The 20,420-nt window shown below is 32.9% G+C and overlaps 2 protein-coding genes and 1 long non-coding RNA gene across 14 annotated transcripts in view; 1 reads left to right on the top strand and 2 right to left on the bottom strand.

The window, feature by feature from the left end:
* Positions 1–3,046, bottom strand: part of LOC149032546 (uncharacterized) — an 89,657-nt gene extending 86,611 nt beyond the window's left edge. The window contains exon 1 of one of the 4 annotated variants that reach the window (XR_016176620.1): positions 1,986–3,046. This is a non-coding gene — a long non-coding RNA (uncharacterized LOC149032546). The remainder of the gene's footprint in view (positions 1–1,985) is intronic. The other 3 variants (XR_016176621.1, XR_016176622.1, XR_016176623.1) reach the window with 3 other exon arrangements.
* The window catches only part of Sarm (sterile alpha and armadillo motif), a 70,037-nt gene extending 54,075 nt beyond the window's left edge, over positions 1–15,962 (top strand). For 6 of the 9 annotated variants that reach the window (XR_016176614.1, XR_016176613.1, XR_001475618.2 and 3 more), the window contains 10 exons: positions 3,114–3,248; positions 5,970–6,208; positions 6,363–6,627; positions 7,374–7,541; positions 11,340–11,441; positions 12,609–14,606; positions 14,688–14,854; positions 14,917–15,138; positions 15,240–15,276; positions 15,826–15,926. Coding sequence is in view for 1 of the 9 variants with exons in the window: in XM_015319516.2 (XP_015175002.1) it covers positions 3,114–3,248; positions 5,970–6,208; positions 6,363–6,627; positions 7,374–7,541; positions 11,340–11,441; positions 12,609–14,606; positions 14,688–14,854; positions 14,917–15,106 (3,264 nt within the window). In the remaining 8 variants the exon portion in view is untranslated. Of the gene's footprint in view, positions 1–1,344; positions 1,836–3,113; positions 3,249–5,969; positions 6,209–6,362; positions 6,628–7,373; positions 7,542–11,339; positions 11,442–12,608; positions 14,607–14,687; positions 14,855–14,916; positions 15,139–15,239; positions 15,277–15,825 lie in introns of those variants that run through there. The other 3 variants (XR_016176615.1, XR_016176616.1, XM_015319516.2) reach the window with 3 other exon arrangements.
* Positions 15,963–16,665: 703 nt separating this feature from the next.
* Myd88 (myeloid differentiation primary response protein MyD88) lies at positions 16,666–20,125 on the bottom strand. Its single transcript, XM_015319608.2, is given in 7 exon segments — positions 16,666–18,275; positions 18,278–18,739; positions 18,835–19,003; positions 19,091–19,215; positions 19,291–19,386; positions 19,464–19,660; positions 19,771–20,125. Coding segments are annotated over 7 exon segments (1,224 nt in total). The 5' UTR covers positions 19,881–20,125; the 3' UTR covers positions 16,666–18,210.
* Positions 20,126–20,420: the final 295 nt, after the last annotated feature.

Raw genomic sequence — 20,420 nt, 5'->3', positions numbered from 1 at the left:
TTTTAATTATATCGTCCACCGATTCAAACATAAAATTGTTTTGCACGCGTCCAACGAAGCACGTGATTCTTCTTATCACATTTTTGTATTTGTTCAATCAAGCGTTAATGTAAATACGTCTCATCGTGATCAAGTTTTAATTTACATCAAATTTTATTACGAAATTCGCAATTTTTCAGAAAGAAATTTGTTGTTTTTATTGTATATCAAAATAGGATAAAACGGTTAGATTAGATTGAATGTCGCTGACCCATTAAGGGACTTTCTTTTTCGTCCAACGCACATTCGTATTTTTCAATTCTTTCTCTCTCTCCTTTTTCTCCCCCCTTTCTCGTACATATCTCTCTCGCCGTTGGAAATCCCTCGGCCGTTCGTTCCTCTCACGCTCCCACTTTTCGTTTCCTTTCTCTCTCTCTCTCTCTCTTTCTCTCTCTCCTACTATTCCATGAGACAAGACATGTGTGAAGGTTTTCGAGGACACCCAGTACACGGTATGCTTTCGCCAAAATTCCACACATTCGAACGAACCGTCGTGTTCTTAGACACCTTGTTAGACCACATTCCACTCTGTATTCCCCCTCTTTCTCTTATCCAGTCAGCTGGTCGCTCTTTTTCAAAGAAATAATGATTGACGATACGTGTCCATACTAATCTACCTCTTTAAAAAGCATACCTTCGATCCTCATAGAACATAACATTCTTGATCATTCAAAACAATATTTTACTGTAAGAATAAAAAAAAAAAAAGAAAAGAAAAGAAAACTTTCTACGATCTCCTAACGGTATACTTAACTGCATAAAAAGATTGAAAAAGAAGAGAAATAAAGATAGAAGGAGATACCAAGAATAAATTTATTTCAAGCCCGACTAAACACCATACGACTATGTTTATAATCCTTTTCCTTAAGATTCAAAGTGGGTCGCCGATAAAACGTTAGTTCGTGGAAGGACTCACACTCCTCATTTTCTTTCCTTTTTTTTTTCTTTTACGAGAACGCATTACGCAACGCGTTGTTCACTTTAAAAGTTTCATTCATAAATCTCAGACGTTGGTTGTTCGGTTGTTATTGCGTGGAATTCTACGAAGAAAAGAGACTAAACGTGTCCGGAATATAATTATAATTTCAAGAGAAAGATAACGCCGGAAAGAAATTTCATTGAAATTATTTTCAAAGACAAAAGAGGAAGAGGAGACACGTGGGGTCGGAACGAAAAGAAAAAGAAATGTCTTGAAAAAGGCGCGTGTTGCGCGCGCAACTGTTCACGAATTCCTTAGTTACGGCGACCATCGGCAGAGTGCGCTAGGGTCGCGCGCATCGCATCCAACCGAGTAGGAGATAGTCAGTGTTCTTCCGACCGTCCACGTTGTCGCATCTCGAGGTCAACGGCAGTTTCTATCTTTTTCTTTCTTATTTATATATGTATATATACATATATACATAAATATGTGGACATATAGATAGGATAGATAGATAGATGCATATGTATTTATATATGTACGTAACGCGAGTTCTTTCTTCGTGCAAAGTTAACATTATATGTTTCTACTAACCGTATACGTAACATCGATTTATATATATATAACTCTCTTTTCCTCTCTGTTTTATTTTCAATCAGTTAAGCAATAAAAATCAATAGATCATGACGATTGGTTATTATAATATAAATGAAATGTTTTCGTCGGAAGCGTTTATATTCGAATGTCGAGGTTAGATCGCGAACATCGTGGCTCCGAAACGAAGAAGAAATTTCATCGTGAAATTTCGAACCAACGGATTGTTTCTTCCTCTTTTACGTGGGGACGAGAATACATTGCCGTCTAAATGCGCATTATAGTGAGTACAATATATCGGTGCTTAAATAAATTTTCTTTTTTTGTTTTTCTTTTTTATTCCCCTCCCTCCCTCCCTTTTACCATCTTCCTCTCGTTTCCTTTCTTTTTCTACTTATTTTTCTTTTTACACTCGATAGTACTTACTACTTACATACTCACGATTTGATAGATTGCCAAATGGAATGACTCGAACTCGAAATGTCTTTCCGCATTTCTTTTTTTTTTCCTTTTTTTTTGTTGTACGAATCATACAACACGCACGCGCACACACACACACACACATACACACTACATACACAAAAAACTCGAAAGATATTAACATATCTTCTCAGAGAATTTGGGGTCAGAGATCGAATTTAACTGAACGATACAAGAAAGCGTACACGCATACACATTCATACTGAAAGAGATATACACGCGAATGTTATAATCATTTTTTCATTTCTTATCTAAATAAACCCAATTATTTTGATTAATTTTTTGTTCCACAATAAATAAATCATATAATTATAAACAATTAGTATTTGTAATTACTTAAATACTTATACATCGATCACCCTGTACATATGAAAAGTAAAATCGATGAATGATTCTCTGTTTTGTTGTTGGTACGCAAATATTTTTATACATCTTTGTTTGACAGCGTCAACGTTCAGGGTAATCTTTGACAAAAAGATAATTACAGGTAACGACATTATCGACAATTCCATATTAATAAAAAAAAAAAGGTCGAATTGGACGAAACGATAGAATTATTGTAAAAAAAATCGATTGTATCTCTATCGAGAATCGCTAGATATGCATAATATGTCGTATCGATTTGCGGGAAAGATCCGGGTTCGAATGTGACCGCACGAGCTTTATAAATTCAATTTTTTTCTTTTTTAACTAACACACACACATCTATACATATATACATAGCATACGCGTGCACGCGTTTACACATACACGTGGGTGTTTGGATTTGCATGTTTCACAAGTTTAATGGAGAGTATCGCATTTTGCGCTCTGATAATTTAACTCGCACGTACTTCTTCGATAGATCGATTTAATAAATATCTATCCTCGTATTATTGTACTAAAAACAAAAGTGTATTGGAAAAACAGACAGGGAGAGAGTTTTTAATTTTTTTTTTTTTTTTTAATTTTTTCTTTTAATATTGATCGATCGTTATATATACATATATATATATTTTGGCGTGATCGTTTTATTACGCGCTCGTGTGCAATTTATTTCACGTTATTGATCATTTCACGCTCTTGTTATTTGTTATTACAGATGTCGGAGTTCCCAGTGGAGGGGGGAGAAAACGGGGACATGCAAGCGGTCATGGAAAACTTTCAAAAAAAGAACAATCTGGTCACTGGCCGGACCCATGTTTCCCATCATCCACAAGTTACTACTTCATCACAGGTTGTTCCTCCATTTTAAAACAAAAAATTCATTCCATTTACATTAGCATAAGACACGTTAACACATAATCTTTTCGTTATTATTTTGACCTAAAAAATAATCCTTAATCATTGATAGTAAATTAATAGTTTTGAAAAAAAATAAAAAGAGAGAGAGAGAGAGAGAGTAGTACATTTATTTTACATTTATTTTAATTATGATTATTTTACAAGCAGTAATTGTAACAAAATTTTTTTATTGAGATTAATGATCGATTAGTATTATCGAATACTTAGCAATCGAGTGCAAACATCTGTGTAAATATTTCGTGGAACGAATGGGTTTTTTTTTTTTTTTTTTAATTTTATTTCTTTCTATCTTTTTTATATTTTTCTCACACGAAAATATATTTAAGTATGGACGTGGACCAAGTCACAAAAAAGGGAGAGTGAGAAAGAGAGAGAGAAAGAGCTGATTTTTATGCACCCGGCGCCTAACCAAAAGAGAAGAAATATTCATTCTCGTTAAGCCAAAAGTACATCCTTTGCTATCGAACTTTCTATTTTAAGATCGCACGAGTCGAAACGACCTTCACCGTAAGAAGAGTCGCGACGTTTTATTCGCCTACGTTATTTCTTGACCAATTCCAACTGATTTCCCGAACAATCGCTAAAGTTTTTACTTTCCTGTATTATTTTAAGAATTTCATTATTTCTCATTCACACATTCAGAATGTATAAAAAAAGATATATATATATATATTTTTCTTTTTTCTGTTAATAAATGTGAAACTTTGAATAGGAAATACAAGTGATAAAGATTAAATAATAAATATCATTTTTGTATTAATCTTGCCTCGTGTCTAGCACAATTACTCTCGTTTATTATCGATTATGCAATAGTGCAAAGTTCGCATGACTCTGTGTTACGCCCACCAATTCATGTGTGTCTCTTTTATCTTATATATTAGATTCTTTTATAACTATATTTAATGCTTTCTCTTACTGTGAAATCCATTGATTCTCGTATTTTTCGAAATACATAATAATTATTTACAATGTAAATTTTATCAAGCAACAATTTTCAAATGAAACGTTCCATTTCGTTAAATTCAATGGAAACAAAATTATTAAACAGATCAATTTCTTCTAATTAAATTTACACAATATCCAAATCATCGATTGCTAATAAGTTTCTTCATAAACACGAGCCAATTCATTCGTCGAATATTTTCATTGAAAATATTATGAAACAGAGATACGAAGATAGAAACAAGACATTTTGAAGTTGAAGATCACTTTAAGTGTAATCGAATACCAACCATTCACGTTCATGTTTTTTTTTTTCTTGCCATCATTTTTTCCTCTCTTTTTCTTTGCTTTTCAAGTGTTGTACTTTCATTCGAAAAAAAACATTGCCATATAATTTATCTTGATTTTCATTCTCAAATATCTCGGTAACTACTTACAATAAGCTTTAAATGAGAACATTGGCACTTTCTTGTTTTTTGTTTAAACATTCCAACAACTCAATCTTTGGTAACAGCTTGTCGAAAATGTTGCTTCTTTGGCTACTCACCAAAACAATCTTCTACTTTGTCTTTGATTACGTTAGAACGTCAGAAATCTTCTAAGTCCATTTATAAACTTTACGTATGTACAATAATTAAATAAAAATAACAAAATAAATGACATTTTTTATTCAAATTATGTATTATGAAATATTTGTGTTTTTATAATTGTAGTAAAATTCGTATTTGCATTGTATAATAAATAAATAAATTAATTAATTATTCATTGTAACAAATGGTTATGAATTTTTTTAACAATGTTTTGGCACAAGAATATTGGATCAAATATCTTTTCTCTATTTATAGTACTCAAATAATTGCCTTAATTTAATCAAATTAGTCGACAATTCGAAGGACTCGGTACTAAAAGATATTTTACTTTTGAACCCTTCTTAAAATAATGTTAGAAGGTTATAATTACACTTACTCGGTTCTGTTCCAAGCACACCCTCTCTCTCTCTCTCTCTCTCTCTCTCTCTCTCTCTCTCTTTGGATTCTCTTCTCTTTCTTGGGACTCGAAGTAGGCATTTTCTTCTTCCTGAACCCGAGTTCTCTCGTCCGAGACGATATTTTACTACCTCACTGCGGTAGGTCTCTTCGTCTCGTTAAGTTTCTTTTACTGTTGTTGACTTTAAAGATCGGTTAACAAAATGCGCTTGTTAAAAAATACAATAAATTTTCATTCATTTTAAACTATTGTAAGGATACGTGGTGAAAAGAGTTAAGTAACCTTTCTTCGTGCATTTACGTAAAATAGAAATATAGATGGATTATTTAATCCTGTAAAAATAGAACATTGTAATAATAGCAGCAATGGTATATGGTTCATTGTATGAAATATAGTTGTACGTGCGTGCGTAGGTGTGTCTGTGTGCTTTCAAATTTTTGGAAGAAATAGAAACTTCATCGAATCGAGACCGTGAAAGAATTTTGAGATCACAGGTTATTCTGATTTGGATGATTAGAATAATTTTGGGAAAATGAAAGAGATTCGAGCCAGAGAGACTCAAGTAAAATAACGAGAGAAAGAGAGAAAGGAAAAAAAAGAGAGAGAGACAATCATATACACACATATACACAAATACGATTAGATAGAGATGAGTAGAGCAATACGCGTGTGACTCACCTCACGTGGATCTTAAATAGAACGTAAACGACTTTTAACTCGACAGATGCTAACGACGAATCAGAGCCAGAGCAGCAGTAGCAGCAGCAGTAGCAGCAGTTCAAGCAGGGTGAAATCCTCCCAGAGGATTTCCTCCCTTTCTACATCTTCCTCGTCGAGTGAAATGAAGGCTAGCTCTATGAAGAGCGATCTCACCGAATTAAAACGTGGTATCTCGGAGATGAAAAATATGTCCTCGAATTTTTCCCAACGATTACGTAGCAGCATGGAGAATCTCGTTGACAGGTAAATACACTTTTATTTTACAAACTTTCATGTCAATTTATTTCGCTTTCATTTATTTTTAAAATAAAAAACAAAAAGAATATTTAGAATATATGAAAAACGGCTAATACTTAACTTCCTTGTTTTCTACTTTTTTTTTTCTTTTTTCTTTTAGAGACGGACCTGTTGCCGAAGAAAATGATTTGACCGAACCACTGGTAACATTCCCAGATCCTGACACCCCACCACCTTCCACAGGAACTGTAACTTTGACAGGAGGTTCACCGTCACAATTGAGTTCTCTCAATTCGTTGAACAATCTTCACAATATGAGTCCACCGATAAATATGCCGAATATTACGAATATGACGAGTATACCTGCTGGCCAGGAAACTATGAAATTCGAGCAGAAGAAAATGACGAGTGCGTCCAAAACGAAGGTCAGTGAAATGTTTTTTTTTTTTTTTTTTTTAGTGCAATGAACGTACGATCAACAACAACAACAAATATCGACATGACGAGAATCGTCGTAAAATAATCATCTAATAAATAAAATTAAATAAAAATATCAATCGTGACCTTCGCGTTTAAATAATAATCATTAAAGATCATTATAGATCATTCTAACAATTTGTGTAATTCTAAGTTTACATATTCTCTTTTACGACTCAGAGCAATTAAATGATTATACGCGTGCCAAGATATATTTTTTTCTCTCTTTCTCTCTTTCTCTCATAGAAGAAATCTAAAGATCTAACATTAGAACGACGGATCTCGATCGGTTGATCATCATCATCAGTTCGTAGATCGCACGTGGAATAATCGAGCATAGCAAACGACTCTCGAAGAACGTCAAACAACGAGGCAGAGACTACGCAATGTTTAAAACCCGAGGTGTGGTTTCCTTTACGTAGTCTAGGTCAAGGACTTCGACTCTTCTTTTTTTTTTTTTATTCTATCTCTTTCTTATAATTTATTTCATTTTTTGTTACATCCTTATTTTTTTTTCTAATTCACCAGTTGTCAACATCGATCGTATTATCGTTCCATTTTTATTATTATTTTTTTTCGTCGATCTTTCCTCATGATTATAAATTATTAACATATTGATCATGATCATAAACAATAATTTCTATAACATTTTAATGAATATATTATTTAATTGTATTTATTTGTTAATGATTAGGTCGTTACCGATGGATTTAGTGCCGAGAAGGCAATAGCTAACAGTGCTGAAATGAGAGCACTGCAAGCAGGTGATGTTTCTTACAAGGAACAAAGTGCATCGACTGCAGCAAGGGCACGCGTTGAATTGGACGGTGTTTCTGCTGAAAAAAGAGTCGCTGCTGCTAGGGTAAGTATTCACACATGTATAAATATATATAATTATTTTATATTCTAATATTTATAAACACAATAACGTGTCTTGGATTCATAGTGTGGAAGAGATTCGTGAATGAACTTACAAACGATCATATAATTAATTATTTTGCATTTATTTCTAATAAGATTAAATGTTTTATATTTAATCATTTCATTAGTACATATTTTGACGCGAATATTTTTTTCATATTATAATAAATTTGTTAAGATATTGGTTAAACGTGATGAAAAATTGTCTGTTGTTGTTCAAAAGCATTCATTCGATATCTGTTATAACGCGATAATAGGCGGAAGGAGGATTTATTTTCCATCGAATTTAGCAGTCGTCGAACTTCTCAGCTTGGAATGAAATGATTACACCGGCAAATGTTTTCAACCATTGCGTAAGATATTTCTTTCACGCGTCAGAGCTTTCCCAGGTATTTACGTTTCATCGCTTTTCTATATTTAGATGATTTTAAATTGAAAGTCAGTCTCTTGGTGTGTCGGTATCGGCTACGTGGCTCTTGAGTCAGCTTTCGAATGCTTTTTGAATCCCAGCCAATGACTTCTCGATCACTCTCGATAGATACAAATATATGTTATGTATACATATGATGATGTATATATAAAAGCAATTTGATCATTAGCAGCAATTGTATAGAATCTTCAATAATACCAGATGTTTATCGAGTAGGTTGAACGTTCATTGATCAAATATTTCTACGAAACCCAATTCACTTTGACGTATCCTTGAATTGAAAAAATACATTCAAAAAAAATTTTTTTTTTAATCTCAGTACAAACGATTTTTACATACAAATGTATATATCTATATATTGTGTATACATCATCATATTGAGATGAATCATCTTATTTTCTCTATCAACGAGAGATACTTTTGAAGTTTCCCGCAGGATGACGCTAGAATGTAAAATGCTTAGGTTTGACCATGCGTTGATGGTCGAAGTTACCCCAACCGGTCGATGGAACTCGAAGCACTTTATTGATTTTCTAAAAAAAGTTCGTTGAAATTCGTAAGTCCGGTGGGTGGTCCGGTGGGTGGTCTGGTTGAGCTATGGGCTTTTCCCGCATTGACCTTGGAATGTCTAACAAACAAATTGGTTTCTACGGGGCGTGTTTCCAAAGCCACCCACCTACTCCCATTTCAACCACCACTCAGGGGTAACTTTAGTGAAAGCTTGGGGTTGAGTATTGATCGAGTTTAGTTGATAAGAGAACGCTTTCAGAGTACAGACAGACCAGTTTGTTGTTTGCGTCGATAGCTTACGTATGTCAATGGGACAACGATTTTCAAGGCTTGCACGAAGCCTTTTTCCTGTTTTAAGGACACGAAATATAAATGCGACTAAACGTATTCTGGGAAAAGATGATCGAGCCAAATCTATCGAAAGGGTAGGCTTTTTCTAATCTAAATTTCAATTTATTTCTTTTCTTCATGCAACTTACTGCATCGCGTGTTAGATAAAAAGAGAAGGATGTGTTAAAGGATAATTGACGTTAATCGGTGATTGTCATCTATCTCAATTAATCGACACTTTTCGATTACTATAATAGAAGTGAATTCTAAGTGAAAAAGTGATAGTCAACGTTCGGTTCATTAGCTTTGATTATTTCAAATCATATAAAAAGATGCTTCCAAATGTTTTCGTATGGCATTTGAGTTATGTAAGACACAAAAGTAGTGTTTGAAATATGTTAAAAATAGAAGAAGAAAAGAATAAACCGTAAAAGTTAAATTTCGCGTATCTATTTTTTTTTCTTTTCGCAACGTCATATTATTCTAGGCCCATTCAGTGAAGTGGTTTCTATGGTGGCGCAATCATTGAAGATTTCAATAAAATTCAAAGGAAATCTGCTTGCCAACTAGATGTTACTGTCACCGATATCTTCCCCCTTAACTCGAAATAGAACTCGGCCGCGAAAGACTCGGGTAAATTGCCAACTTGTAACCCCTCTTCTCTTATAGAATGCTTTCAAGATCCGTGCACGTTCAAGGTTCTATGTGGATCCAGTAGATTGCCAGAAATTGTCATCACCGGAATGATGTTATCTTCCTTGTATTTTCAATTTAGGCCCAACGATCCAAAGGCTTTTCAAGTTCAAAGAAAAACCGAATGATTTCGTTCACGGAAAGTAGATTGTTTCTTTTTTTAGGATTTTGTATTTTCCCAAATTGCATGAATAAAAATGTAGTCGGTTGTTCTTCAATTAGATAAATTGAAGAAAATTTAGTGATATTTTGAAAATTAAATAAATAATATTTTGAAACTGTTATTGTTATAACGACAACTTAACATTTGTCAGAAAGAGAAATTTTATACACGTTGAAAATGCTTACGACGATGACGTTTCTAAAATGAAATTCTAACTAATACAAAATAAACAGTTAGAATGTTTATTATAGATTTGTTTTGTCTGCTGTTTACGCTTTTAAAAGTTCGCGGTATTGGTGTCACGTGACCGGTCAGTTTTCGCGCGCAGCGCGCAAATAGATGAAATCGTGTGTCCATCGACTTGACTTGCTAAGATTAGTACGTGTCTCGTCTTCGTTTAATACGATCGGTCAATCATACTTACGTGTGTAATTTGTTCGTATTTTGAGTTTCATTTAGCGTGGTTGTTATGAATATTTATAAAGATGAGCGTACCTTGGCCAGTGCATCGTGGTATATTGCAACGAAAAATTTTCGATGGTTTGAATTCGGTAAATTATTTGATTTAAATAAAATATTATAATGTGATCATTTGATTATTTATTTTGAAAATAAATTTTGTGTCATTTGTACAAAACATTAGAAGAATATGAGAAGTGTTTCATCATAAAATTAATTTGATTAAGATTAAAAGATTATTTTTATATATTTGTCTAATAAAAATAGAAATTAATGTGAAATAATAGGAAGGAATTAAAAAACAGGAAGTATGTGTAACGCGGGTAGGATTTGAATGTATAACGACAAGAAAAAAAGGAAGATTCGTGACGAAACGCTTGGCTTATATTTAGAGAAATACGTCAGAAGGCATCGAAGAGGTCGAGATACATGACAGGAACGTTCAGATTGCTATGGAACTGCGACGGTTGTGCTTCTCTCTTTCCAAATTCGCCTACTCGTGATTTATCTGGAATTTCTCGAAAATTTTCTTCCTGTTTTTCTTTCTTTTGATTTGTTTTTTTTTTCATATTTTTTTCCGTTTTTTTCGCTCTCTTTATTTTATCTCATAACTCGATCATTCCTAATCATCAATTGCAATCAACTCTTATTTGTGAAAGTTTGACAAATTTCAAGAGGAAACGAGTAACAAGAGTTATAGTGAAAACATATCATGTGTTTCAAGGATTTTTTAATTCTATTTTTTCTTATTTTATATGTTTTTATATAATGTTAACGATACTTAATTAATGTTCGATATTCTTCTTGATAAATAATTTCGTGTTTTATTTAGCAATCATGTGTGATGAGAGGAAAATAAATCCCACGTTAGACTTGTTATCATTAATTTTTATTCGAATTAGCACGATTATTATAAGTCGTATATAATAATAATAACCTTCGATCGCTCGCGCGCGCGCGTATGTTAATATTTTCTTACACTTCACGTTGATTTTGGACAAAACTTTATTGCATCCTATGTTTGTTAACTTAATCTAAAATGCATCAAACTTTTTTTTGGTTTTTAAGCAAACTCTTCCACGAATCCAAACACTTTTACATTAGTTAGATATATACGCTCATGTTTGTATGTATTCTCTCTTTCGTTATTATAGGAACAGCGAAGCTTGAAGGCTGGAGATTTATCGCATCAAGAGAGCAACAACATGGCAGCGTCGACTATGAAGTTACAAAGTGACTCATTCAGTTCGGAAAAGGTTTGTACTTATAATAAATCGATAGAAATAAATTTATAGAAATTTTATAAATATTCGAACGGAATAATATATTATATTTCAAATAAAACGCATAAATCGAAATTTGTTTAAATTGGAACATATTTTACTCGAATACGATAAATATTTATATGTATACATTTGTGTTTATTTTTTTCTTTTTTTTTTTTTTATGCGCAATTTAAAAAACAATAAAATATTATGCTTGTATTTTTTGAGAGATCGGTGTACGAGAGAAAAATTTCGAGATGTTTCTTGAATAATAGAATATTCTAGGAAATGTTACACGCACGCGCCTCGTATACGATGAAAACATAATAAAATATAATGATTTCTGGAAATCTGGATATAAGATCTTATTTTCTTTTCATTCGTCACTTTGGCCGATTACCAAAGAATGCGTTTTTCGTGCTAACCATAAATCGTGTAGCCTTTAACAACGATTTCTAGACGAATCTACCTAACTTTGGCAGTCGTGCGTGTATCGTCGTACGTATCGAAAAGTCTTCTTCCTACTATCTGCGATCATATTTGTAAGAGAGTGCGCGCGCTTGTATTCAAATGCGCACACACACACATTCGTGTATATATATATATATATATATATATATATATATACATATATTTCTCACAATTTCGAGCGTTTAAAGATTCACCAATTTAAACGGTGCCGAGGCAGTCGTCAGCCTTCAGTCTTTCCCGATTTTCTGAGCAACGAGCATATACGCGTGTCCAATATACACTCTGATACACAATATTTATTCTACACTTTGTTTTTTGTTTATCACGAAACGAAGAGACTTTGGTGATTTAATAGTGAAATAGTAGACTATAAAAAGAAAGAATTAATATAAAATAGTGGGTGTTTGTTTGTTTTGGCAAATGAAAAAGCATGCTACGAAAGTGGAGCCTCGATTCGAGAATGGTAATTTAAAAAACGTGCTCTTACATTAGTTAAATAAACAATAGAGATGTTTCATCTTCGCGAATAGTTTATATTAAAGTCTTCTTTTTAAAATGCATTCCACTATTGCGTCATTCGTGACAGAAATAAATTAGTTACGCAAACAGGATGTGACAATCGGAATTGATAATTTTATTTAAATGGAAAAGCTTTAACTGATTGTGTTGTGTTATTATGTTTTACAGAAGGCGATGGCGGCACAGCAACAACGTCAGACGGTAACTTCTTCTGGGATTTACAATCACGAGAAACACATGGCTTCTAGTTCGCAATCGAGCATAACTATAGCTTCGAAAGGTGTGACATCTAAATCATCGATGATCAGTGCAGCTAACGCGGTTAATCAATTGATGAATGGTATGAGGCCAGCAGAGGATGAACTTCTTTCTTTGCCATTGGACGATTTGGATTTGTTATGTTCTAAGTCGAATCCTCAGGATGTGGATCGTGCTATTACTAAATACTGCAGTTTCTTGGATAGTTTCGTCGAACGTTTGAAGGCTAACGACGGAAAGAACACGAAAGCACCATTATTGTTGAACAGAGTTAACGAAATCATCAGGAAGGCTTGGGCTGTACCTACTCATGGTCATGCACTTGGTTATACTTTGTGTAATACTCTCAGAACGAGAGGTGGTTTAGATTTATTGATGTCCAATTGTATCGCAAGCGATCAGGAATTACAATTTTCTTCGGCGAGATTATTGGAACAATGTTTGACCACCGAAAATCGTGCACACGTGGTTGAAAATGGTCTTGAAAAGGTCGTCAACGTGGCTTGCGTTTGCACGAAGAATGCCAATTCCGTTGATCATTCTAGAGTAGGTACTGGGATCTTAGAACATTTGTTCAAACACAGCGAAGGTACGTGTAGCGACGTTATCAGGCTTGGTGGTTTGGATGCAGTATTGTTCGAGTGCAGAAAGAACGACGTTGAAACGTTGAGACATTGTGCTGGAGCATTAGCTAATCTGTCGCTCTATGGTGGTGCCGAAAATCAAGAAGCAATGATCAAGAGGAAAGTGCCTATGTGGTTGTTCCCTCTTGCTTTCCACAATGACGACAACATCAAATATTACGCTTGTTTGGCTATCGCAGTTTTGGTAGCCAATAAAGAAATTGAGGCAGCCGTATTAAAATCTGGTACTCTTGACTTGGTCGAACCATTCGTAACATCTCATAATCCTTACGAGTTCGCTAAATCGAATTTAGCTCATGCTCATGGGCAAAGTAAAAACTGGTTGGAGAGATTAGTACCTGTATTAAGTTCGAAAAGAGAAGAAGCTAGAAACCTTGCCGCCTTTCACTTTTGCATGGAAGCTGGTATTAAGAAACAGCAAAGCAAAACAGAGATATTCTGTGAGATAGGAGCGATCGAACCATTGAAGAAAGTTGCCAGTTGTCCCAATGCAATAGCTTCCAAATATGCGGCTCAAGCCTTGCGTTTGATAGGCGAAGAAATACCGCACAAACTTAGTCAACAGGTACCACTTTGGTCAACGGAAGATGTTAGAGAGTGGGTCAAACAAATCGGATTTGCCGAATGTGCCGCGAATTTTGTTGAAAGTAGAGTGGACGGTGATCTTTTGCTCCAATTGACAGAAGAGAATCTCAAAGAAGACATTGGTTTAACGAATGGAATAAGAAGGAGACGTTTTACGCGAGAGCTTCAAAACCTCAAAAAAATGGCAGACTATAGTAGCAGGGATACCGGAAATTTAAATAGTTTCTTACAATCGATCGGTCAAGAATTTTCTATATACACTTACAGTATGCTCAACGCTGGCGTTGACAAAGATTCGATTAGGAATGTGTCGGAGGACCAATTATTGACCGAGTGTGGTATCGGAAATAGCATACATCGACTTAGGATATTAGATGCAATCAAGAACATGCAACATAATCAGTTCAGTTCCTGCGAAGACGAATCACCGAATAAATCTTTAGATGTGTTCGTTAGTTATAGGAGATCTAATGGATCTCAATTGGCTAGCTTACTCAAGGTTCATCTGCAGCTACGCGGATTTTCAGTCTTTATCGATGTCGAAAGGTTAGAGGCTGGTAAATTCGATAATAATTTACTACAAAGTATCAGACAGGCCAAACACTTCCTCCTTGTGCTCACGCCCAAGGCTTTAGACAGGTGTATACAAGACGGCGAGTGCAAAGACTGGGTCCATAGGGTAAGATTTCGTTTTTTTTTTCTTTCCAAAAATTATAAACGATGTTAAATCATTCTAACTAAATGTTTTATTTATTTACAGGAAATTGTGGCTGCGTTACAATCGCAGTGCAACATTATTCCCATAATAGACAATTTTCAATGGCCTGAAGCCGAAGATCTTCCAGAAGATATGCGAGCGGTTTGTCACTTTAATGGCGTACGTTGGATTCACGATTATCAAGATGCTTGCGTAGACAAATTAGAAAGGTAAGTTCTACGTGACTCGTAGATTTTGAATTCAGAAAATAAGGATCATATTATTTCTATAGGTTTATGCGAGGTGAAATTCCTGTGAGATCTGAGTTGTCTGGAGGTATACCAAGAAGTATAGCATCTAAAGACGTAACAGCACCTAGTACGCCAGGTAGCACAAATATCCGACAGGCGCCGAATTATCAGCGAATGCACAGCAATGAAAGCAGAGGTAGCGATAAAGATTCAACCGGTGGGCGAGATTGACTAGAAGGCCCGCCCACAGCTATTCCAAACAGGTAATTCTTCCGAGTCATTCCTTTCAATGCGCACGCATATACTCTTATAAATTTATATCAACAATTCAAATACTAACATAACTAATTTCTATTTTCCGCAGCCGAGATTATGAACCGCGATAAGACAATCACGATTAGGTTAGTTAGTGTACAAGATATTTTTTTTTGTTATTTATATGAATATTTAAAGTGCACCATTGTGAATAGATCCTTGTTCTCCACCCATCTGTTATGAAATCATTGTCATTCGTCTGTATTATCACGCTTGTACATAGGTTTTCATTTTAATGCATGTTTTATGTAAATTAGATCATTGTTCGCACAGTCTAATGTTCGTTAATAGTATGTATGAAATTTGGAGTAATCATCAATTAAATATTACTCAGATTATTAGATAATACTCTCCTGTTGATGGGACATTTTGTTTGTAATCAAGCTCGTATAGCATCGTGCACAATGAATTTGTAAGATACAAATTGAATTGTAAAATTCAATATTGAATTATGTTCATTGTTGGCTGTTATTGTTCTCTTCTCGATGCACAATATCGTCAACATTTCATTGTCTTTTATTTAGTAATTGTGTTTTTGTAAAGGACCAATGTTGCTTAAATGTATCTCGTTTAGTAATAGTAATAATTAATGGTGATCTAATAAAGATGATAACCAAAGATTATTTTGATCTCAGATTTAGAAAATCGTCGAGTCCGTCCCGTTGGTTAATGGGTTTACCACCAACGTCACCTCGATTGAAATTCGTCCACACGCATCCTGGAGGAAGTCCAGTACCACGAAGACCTCCGCGACACCCACCTTCTCCATCTACACGATCTCGATCATTAGAACTCTTAGATCAAGATGAGAAGAAATCAATCTTGCCAGTTGCTAAACCTGAACCAGTGCCAAGGCCAAGATCCAAAAGTTTGGATGGTCTTTTGGACGAGGATGACGTAGTTTCACACTTAAAGACTGAAGAATTGGATAAGGGGGAAGAGAAGAGAAACGATGAAGTTGACAACGAAAATCCAACTAGTTCTAATGACACAAATCAAACATCAAATTTAGAATCAACGACAGATGAAAATTTGGACATATCTCGCAAAACTCAACAACAAATCGAACAGTCCAATAGTTCTGAACAGGCGAAGGATAATACGAATTTACCATTACCTGTTCCACGTTTAAAAACAAAAATGTCTAGCTCTCTGTTGGAAATTTCTAAAGTGTCTAAGGAAGAGAATAATGAAAGAGTTTCGTTCGCGGAAAAAAAGGAACGACAAAGAAGACGATTCAACGATGTTGTTGCCTAAACAATTAAACAGATGCACGAGTGCAGACGGCGAGATCGAATCGTCGAATTTAAGGGACGATCGCGAGGTGACAAATTCTCAAAACAGGCAGCAAACCATTGAGCTTTGTGATAATAGTGTAGAACCAATACAGGAAAGACTTATGACGATAGTAAAAGATAAATCAACATTGTTAAAAGCAAAGAGCTGTGGGGCGGGATTAGATTCAAACGAAAGTGCTTCGTCCAACGATTACAAAGCTGAAATAAAGGAACAAGGCTCGTTGCTATCTTTGCCGGCAGGAGCTGAGCCAAAGAGAAAAAGAAATTTTATGGACAAATGCGTTAATAAGGTGCGGTCTTTTATTAAGAGATAATAAATATCGCGACCTTCGATAATAAGTTCGCAGTGATATCAAGACTTTTATTAAATAATTTTACAATATTTCTTTTTCTTCTTCTTCGTTTCCTTTTTTTTTCTTTTTCTTCTTTTTCGTTGATACCACACCGATGTTAAATATTTTTTATTCATAATTCCATCAGAACGGTACTAGTTGTTAAAAAATGATTTATGTGTATAGAGAGTATATTTAAAGATAAAAAGAAAAAGTAAAACAAACAAAAAAAAGATGATATATATGTACGAAATGTTCTGTACGTCTGTGTTTTACTGATGGAAATATGAATACTCGTTGAAGAAATGAAACTTCGTGTATAATGACAGACAGCATGAAAGTATAATGTTGTGCCTAAGATTAATGTGTCTTTGTAGAAATCAAAGCGAGACCAGAAAAACTGTTGAGATTTTTTATCTTCTTTATTTCGAAGAGATATAAATACAAATAATGGTCTACTTGTTTCAGGTGCCTTCTTTTATATTTCATTAATGAATTGTATTATATAAAAAAAAAAAAAAAAAAACACTTAAAACTTGTAATTAGATAATATTTTAATTTGTAATACTATTTTCTATAGAACAGTTATATCTTTTTTTTATTATCAACCGTACTCGTGTAACGAGCAATATTATAATAAAATATAAAGGTTGTTTTAAATGCAGCTAACTTTGAAAATAAAGGTGACAACTTTAACGGTAGTTTGCGAAATTTTTTTATTGTGTTGACATCATTTTTCTTTTCTTTTTCTTTGTTTTTTTATACATCATATGTTTATATTTTTATCTTACAGTCAATCTAATTTAAAATATATACACATATATTATGTATATAAAGTTTCAATGGATTGGATTTATGCATTTATAACATATATAATTTACCAAAGTTTTGTCAAATTAAACTAATTATACCCAATTTATAATTTATATACACCTTTTTTCTTTTCATGTTTTTTTTTTTTTCAAATAAATTTTATTAAAATATTTCATTTAATTATATAATATCATATTAATTAAATAAATATATTAGATTTAATAGTTTTTAATTTTGTTATGTATTAAAATTTATATTTTAATAATTAATATATATTAATTCACTATAAATATAAAACTATATAAATCTGCTACATAAATATATATATATACATATATATATATATACGTAGAGATTTATATAGGAATATAAGTCATCTTAAATTGAAATATAAAAATCTAAAAAAATATTTGTTATTTACACCGTAACCTATCGTCGAAAGGAGCATTAGATACTTAAAGTATCCAAGTTAAGTAAATCATTTTGTATATGTTATATACATAGTCACAAATTCACGTATTTACATATGTACACTGTAAACGAAGTTTTGCACTATTATCGAGAAATATTTATTCTCTCATGATTTTAATAGAATTTTTTTCAATATGTTCATATGCTTCGATTTCTTTCTACTGGACTTTTTTCTTTAGATTTCTCTTTGCTTATTTCTGTCGAATCTATCGTAAGACTTAATGTACTTAAATTATTGAGAGAGGGCAAATATGGAATAGTTTCCTGATGTTCTTCCATATTTTCCTTTATATAATCATTATTTAATTTATTCAGAACTGGAATATAAGATGTAGTTTCCTTATTTTCGCTTTTAATTTCCTTCATATCTCCGTCGTTTAATTTATTTGGAACCTTGACGGAATCATTTAAATTATCAGAAGATGACAAACACGTAGTTAAATGATTATCAATTTTAATTTCTTTCGTCATATTTTCATTTTGTAATTTATTTGAAACTTGAATAGAATCTCTTAATCTTCCCCAAAAATCATATAAGCCGACTTTGGTATAATCAAGAACAAACATGTAGCTTAACTGAGGCGGTAATACACACTTTTTGTATATGCAGGGTATAATTTTTCTCTGACGCTTATCTGCAATGAAACAATTTATAAAAATTCAAATATATATTAAAACATATAGTAACAATTGTTTATATAAAGATGTATTATAAACTTTTAATACCTACCAATGCTTACGGCTTGAGCATAGTTCATAAAAAATTGATTCGCAGAGCTCTTTAAAAAGTTAGGAGAGATTATTATGATCATTCTATTGCAACGCTCCGATATGAGAGTCATCACAGCCTCGTGCTCAAAACTAATTCCTCCGATTAGATCTCGATCCTTTATACAAAGCTACAAAAAATATTTCACGTTAAGATTATAATATCATTTGATATTATAATACAATTTTTCATGTTATTACTAATTAATTATCCTCACTTTTATATCGAAATTTTCAAGCTTTTTAATCATTTCATAAGCAAAGGCGATATCTTCATCTGCGTATAAAACAAGTGCATCGTATATCTGATTTTTCAAACCTCGTCTAATTCTATATAGATCATCTGTAATATATAAAATAATTGATAAGATAACAAAACATGTTATGAAAATAGATGGTATGTCATTTTGATACCAACCTACTGTAATTATTTTAGAATCAACGGTTTCTTCTATCGCTTCAGCCGTTGTCTGAGCATTTTTTATACTCTTTAAATATTTTTCAGTATCCTCTTCTGTAATATTAATCTTATATGTAACATTATATATACAACGTAACATGAATTAAGAACACGGGACAAAAGTTACCAACCAATGAATTCTTGAATATCATCAATAATATCCCACCTTTCAAGAGTAGATAACATACATTGAAAATTTGCTATGTTGTTGTCATTTGTCTTTTTCGCTATAGTATTTAGAATATATTCAGTTGGATCAGAATGCGATGACACAAAAGGAAGGAGTTCGCCTTTTATATTTGCTAAGTGAGCGAGGCCTCTCCAATCTCTGTCATAAAAAACATGATTTAATTAATGACTATGACATACCATTCTCATTAAAAATCTATCTTTCTTTTTTACAAAACAAAAACAGAGTGAAAATAAAATTAAAATTACCTTGGTAAACCATTATCACTTAAAATAAATTTTGTTGGATTTAACAGATTAGAAATAGCATTTTTAGTTCTTAGAGACAATGCTGTAATTGGTACACTTGACAAATCCATTTTAAATTCTTTTTTAGAAAATTTATATAAGACAGTCACCACTCCAAAGTTAATAATTACTTTCTAAGAATAAAAGATTAACGGAAGTAGACATACGTGTCAACATTGAGTTCTACCTTAAGCCGAACACACATTACTTTAGCTGTCTCGAAAATAAAAATTGTTAATTAATACAATTAATAATTATCATTGTTTAATATTTATTTAAACAATGTATTAATTTATTACATATTGTTTATAGATACGAGACATTTTCATTGGATAGTGGGAGAGGTCGAAACGGAAGAGCCAATCAGCGAGCGGTACCAAAAGCCAATTAAAAGCATAATAAAAATAAGAAAGAAGACGCCTGTTACGCAGTACATTACATTTTATTTTTCTGCATTAATTTCTCTCATTGAATATATTTTAATTAAGGTGAATATTTACAGTAACTCATATAATAGAAAATTCTAACATTTAATAATATTTGTAAAAATTCTACGACAATTCGTTTGTTTATAACCAAACTAAATTTGAAATAATCAAAATGTCTACATA

This window comes from Polistes dominula, unplaced genomic scaffold (assembly GCF_049000335.1).
Source record: "Polistes dominula isolate Pdom_NZ unplaced genomic scaffold, Pdom_raw_medaka contig_23, whole genome shotgun sequence".
Lineage (NCBI taxonomy): Eukaryota > Metazoa > Arthropoda > Insecta > Hymenoptera > Vespidae > Polistes > Polistes dominula.
The sequence above is the reverse complement of the archived record's forward strand: the minus strand, read 5'-3'. Positions and strand labels throughout refer to the sequence as shown.